At 44.9% G+C, this 3,990-nt stretch overlaps 1 protein-coding gene across 1 annotated transcript in view; it reads right to left on the bottom strand.

Moving 5' to 3' along the window:
• LOC139388250 (V-set and immunoglobulin domain-containing protein 10-like 2) overlaps positions 1-2,524 on the bottom strand; it is a 168,020-nt gene extending 165,496 nt beyond the window's left edge. Inside the window, exons 1-2 of the mRNA XM_071134799.1 lie at positions 2,455-2,524; positions 2,051-2,224 (exon numbers count right to left, since the gene is read on the bottom strand). Of these exons, the coding sequence (XP_070990900.1) occupies positions 2,051-2,224; positions 2,455-2,524 (244 nt within the window). The remainder of the gene's footprint in view (positions 1-2,050; positions 2,225-2,454) is intronic.
• Between the last annotated feature and the right edge of the window lie 1,466 nt (positions 2,525-3,990).

The following is a 3,990-nucleotide window of genomic DNA, read 5'->3' as shown; positions in this document are numbered from 1 at the left end:
GATGCTCTTCAGATGTGGCAGGGCTTGCAAACTATTACAGACTACAAAGGGAAGCACAAATGCAAGCTGCCCAGTGACACAAGCCTACCAAATGAGCTAACTTCTATGCTCTCTTCGAGGCAAGTAACATTGAAACATGTATGAGAGCATCAGCTGTTACGGACGACTGTGTGATCACGTTCTCCTCAACCGATGTGACTAAGACCTTTAAACAGGTCAACATTCACAAGACCAATTACCAGGACGTGTACTCCAGACATGCGCTGACCAACTGGTAAGTGTCTTCACTGACATTTTCGACCTCTCCCTGACCGAGTCTGTAATACCTATGTTTCAAGGAGACGACCATAGTCCCTGTTCCCAAGGAAGCAAAGGTAACCTGACTAAATGTTTACCGCCCAGCAGCACTCACGTCTGTAGCTAAGAAGTGCTTTGAAAGGCTGGTCATGGCTCACATCAACACCATTATCCCAGAAACCCTAGACCCACTCCAATTTGCATACCACCCCAACAGATCCATAGATGATGCAATCACTATTGCACTCCACACTGCCCTTTCCCACCTGGACAAAAGGAATACCTATGTATTCCCAATGCTATTCATTGATTAGAGCTCAGCGTTCAACACCATAGTGTCCTCAAAGCTCATCACTAAGCTAAGCACCCTGGGACTAAACACCTCCCACTGCAACTGGATCCTGGACTTCCTGACGGGCTGCCCCCAGGTGGTAAGGGTAGGTAACAACACATCCGCCACGCTGATCCTCAACACGGGGGCCCCTCAGCGGTGCGTGCTCAGTCCCGTCCTGTTCTCCCAGTTCACTCATGACTACATGGCCAGGCACGACTCCAACACCATCATTAAGTTTGCTGATGACACAACAGTGGTCGGCCTGATCACCGACAATGACGAGAGCCTATAGGAAGGAGGTCAGAGACCTGGCCGTGTGGTGCCAGGACAACAACCTCTCCCTCCACGTGATGAGACAAAGGAGATGATTGTGGACTACAGGAAAAGGAGGACAGGTCATGCCCCCATTCTCATCGACGGGGCTGTAGTGGAGCAGGTTGAGAGCTTAAAGTTCCTTGGTGTCCACATCACCAACAAAATAACATGGGCCAAGCACACCAAGACAGTCGTGAAGAGGGTATGACAAAATCTATTCCCCCTCAGGAGACTGAAAAGATTTGGCATGGGGCCTCAGATCCTTAAATATTTCTACAGCTGCACCATCGAGAGCATCTTGACCGGTTGCATCACTGCCTGGTACGGCAACTGCTCAGCCTCCGTAGTGCGTACGACCCAGTACACCACTGCGGCCAAGCTTTCTGCCATCCAGGACCTCTATACCAGGCAGGGTGTCAAAAGAAGACCCCAAAAAATGTCAAAGACCCCAGCCACCCTAGTCATAGATTGGTCTCTCTGCTACCGCATGGCAGGCGGAGCTGGAGTGCCAAGTCTAGGTCCAAGAGGCTTCTAAACTGCTTCTTCCCCCAAGCCATAAGACTCCTCCTGTACATCTAATTAAATGGCTACCCAGACAATTTGCATTGCTCACCCTCTTTTATGCTGCTGCTACTCTCTGTTTATTATCGATGCATTGTCACTTTAATAACTCTACCTACATGTACATATTACCTCAACTAACCGTTTCCCCCGCACATTGACTCTGTACCGGTACCCCCTGCATATTGCCTCGCTATTGTTATTTTACTGTTGCTGTTTAATTATTTGTTACTTTTATTTCTTATTTTTGTAGGTATTTTTCTTAAAACTGCTTTGTTGGGTAAAGGCTTGTAAGTAAGCATTTCACGGTATCATGAATAAGATAAATAATATAAATAAAGAGATGAATAAGATAAATAATATAAATAAAGAAATGAATAAGATAAATAATATAAATAAAGAGATGAATAAGATAAATAATATAAATAAAGAGATGAATAAGATAAATCATATAAATAAAGAGATAAATAATATAAATAAAGAGATAAATCATATAAATAAAGAGATGAATAAGATAAATAAAGAGATTAATAATAGTGGGACCTTTTCCAAAGTCGTAGACCACAGCTTTGATGGCGTCGGTTCCAGGTTGTGTGAACCCCCAGATGTAAACATCGGGTCTGGTTGATCCACACTCCAGGATCACGGCTTTACCCACCACTCCATCCAGACCTGAGTCCACATACACCACCTGGCCTGGATCTATGATCTCCACATCTACACACACACACACACACACACACACACACACACACACACACACACACACACACACACACACACACACACACACACACACACACACACACACACACACACACACACACACACATTGGAGATTGGATATGTTAGACACAGTGCAGTGTAATGGAGCTGTGTTGTCAGGGTTACAGGGTAGAGTTACAGGATGGGTTTCAGCTGAACACTGTCTAAAGGAGGTCACACACAGATAAAGGAATAGTTCAGGTAGGCCTCCACTCTAAAGGAATGGATTTTATAGTATCCATCTGTTACCATGGATATCCCAAAGACAACATAACCACAGAATGCTCTCTCTCTCTAGTCACTTCAATTAGGTTTAATCTCTAGATGTGATGGAGATCCATCTGCCAAACATTTATAATCTCCAAACCGTAATAACAAAGAGATGAATAGGGGAGATAGATATAAATGGATAGAGAGAGATAGAGAGATAGAAATGGATAGAGAGATAGAGAGATAGAAATGGATAGAGAGAGAGATAGAAATGGATAGAGAGAGATAGAGACAGTCAGTCAGGCAAACATACAACTAGGTATAGACAGTCAGGTAGATACACAACCAGTTAGGCAGACAGTTAGGCAGACAGTCAGCCAGACGGTCAAAGAGACAGGTAGACAGACAGACAGATAGACAGTCAGACAGACAGATAAACAGACAGTTAGGTAGACAGACAGACAGGTAGGCAGACTTACAAACATACAGTCAGACAGACAGTTAGGTAGACAGTCAGACAGACTCACAGTCAGACAGACAGACAGACAGACAGGTAGACAGGCAGACTGTTAGATAGATAGACAGTCAGACAGGCAGACAGACATACAGTTAAGACAGACATACGGACAGGGTCTTACTGTGTGTTAGTGTGATCAGCCAGGCCAGTAGAGAGATAGATTGCAGCCCAGTTAGTCTGATCAACATCATATCATAATGCTCCTCCGTCTCACTCCTTCATGGACACAACAGCCTCCTTCAACAAATTGCAGGTCAACTAGATCAACAGCCTCCAACTAGATCAAGTTTCTCAACTCTATCTGAAGAACTCTGGTCATCGATAGCTGTGTGTGTGTGTGTGTGTGTGTGTGTGTGTGTGTGTGTGTGTGTGTGTGTGTGTGTGTGTGTGTGTGTGTGTGTGTGTGTGTGTGTGTGTGTGTGTGTGTGTGTGTGGTATGCCTGTCCTTCCATCCGTCTGTCCTCTATTATACATGAGTGCCATTCTAAACCTGCATTCTAATCTCTGCTTTACCACACACACACACAAACACGGACAGACACACACACACACACACACACACACACACACACACACACGCACACACGCACACACACACACACACACACACACACACACACACACACACACACACACACACACACACACACACACACACACACACAAACACACACACACATACACTGACACTGACACTGACACAGACACACAAGCACACACAGACACGCACACACACACAGAGACAAAGACTTAAAGACACAGACACAGGCACAGGCACAGACACAGAAACACAGAGACACACACACACACACACACAGTCTGTAACATTCAGCGTCTGTAACGTTCATCAGTCTGTAACATTCAGCAGTTTGTAACGTTCGTCAGTCTGTAACGTTCATCAGTCTGTAATGTTCATCAGTCTGTAATGTTCAACGTCTAACGTTCATCAGTCTGTAACATTCAGCGTCTGTGACGTTGATCAGTCTGTAAC

The sequence above is a fragment of the Oncorhynchus clarkii genome, chromosome 29 (assembly GCF_045791955.1).
Source record: "Oncorhynchus clarkii lewisi isolate Uvic-CL-2024 chromosome 29, UVic_Ocla_1.0, whole genome shotgun sequence".
Taxonomy (NCBI): Eukaryota; Metazoa; Chordata; class Actinopteri; order Salmoniformes; family Salmonidae; genus Oncorhynchus; species Oncorhynchus clarkii.
Note: the sequence above shows the minus strand (reverse complement) of the source record. Positions and strands in the feature narration are given on the sequence as shown.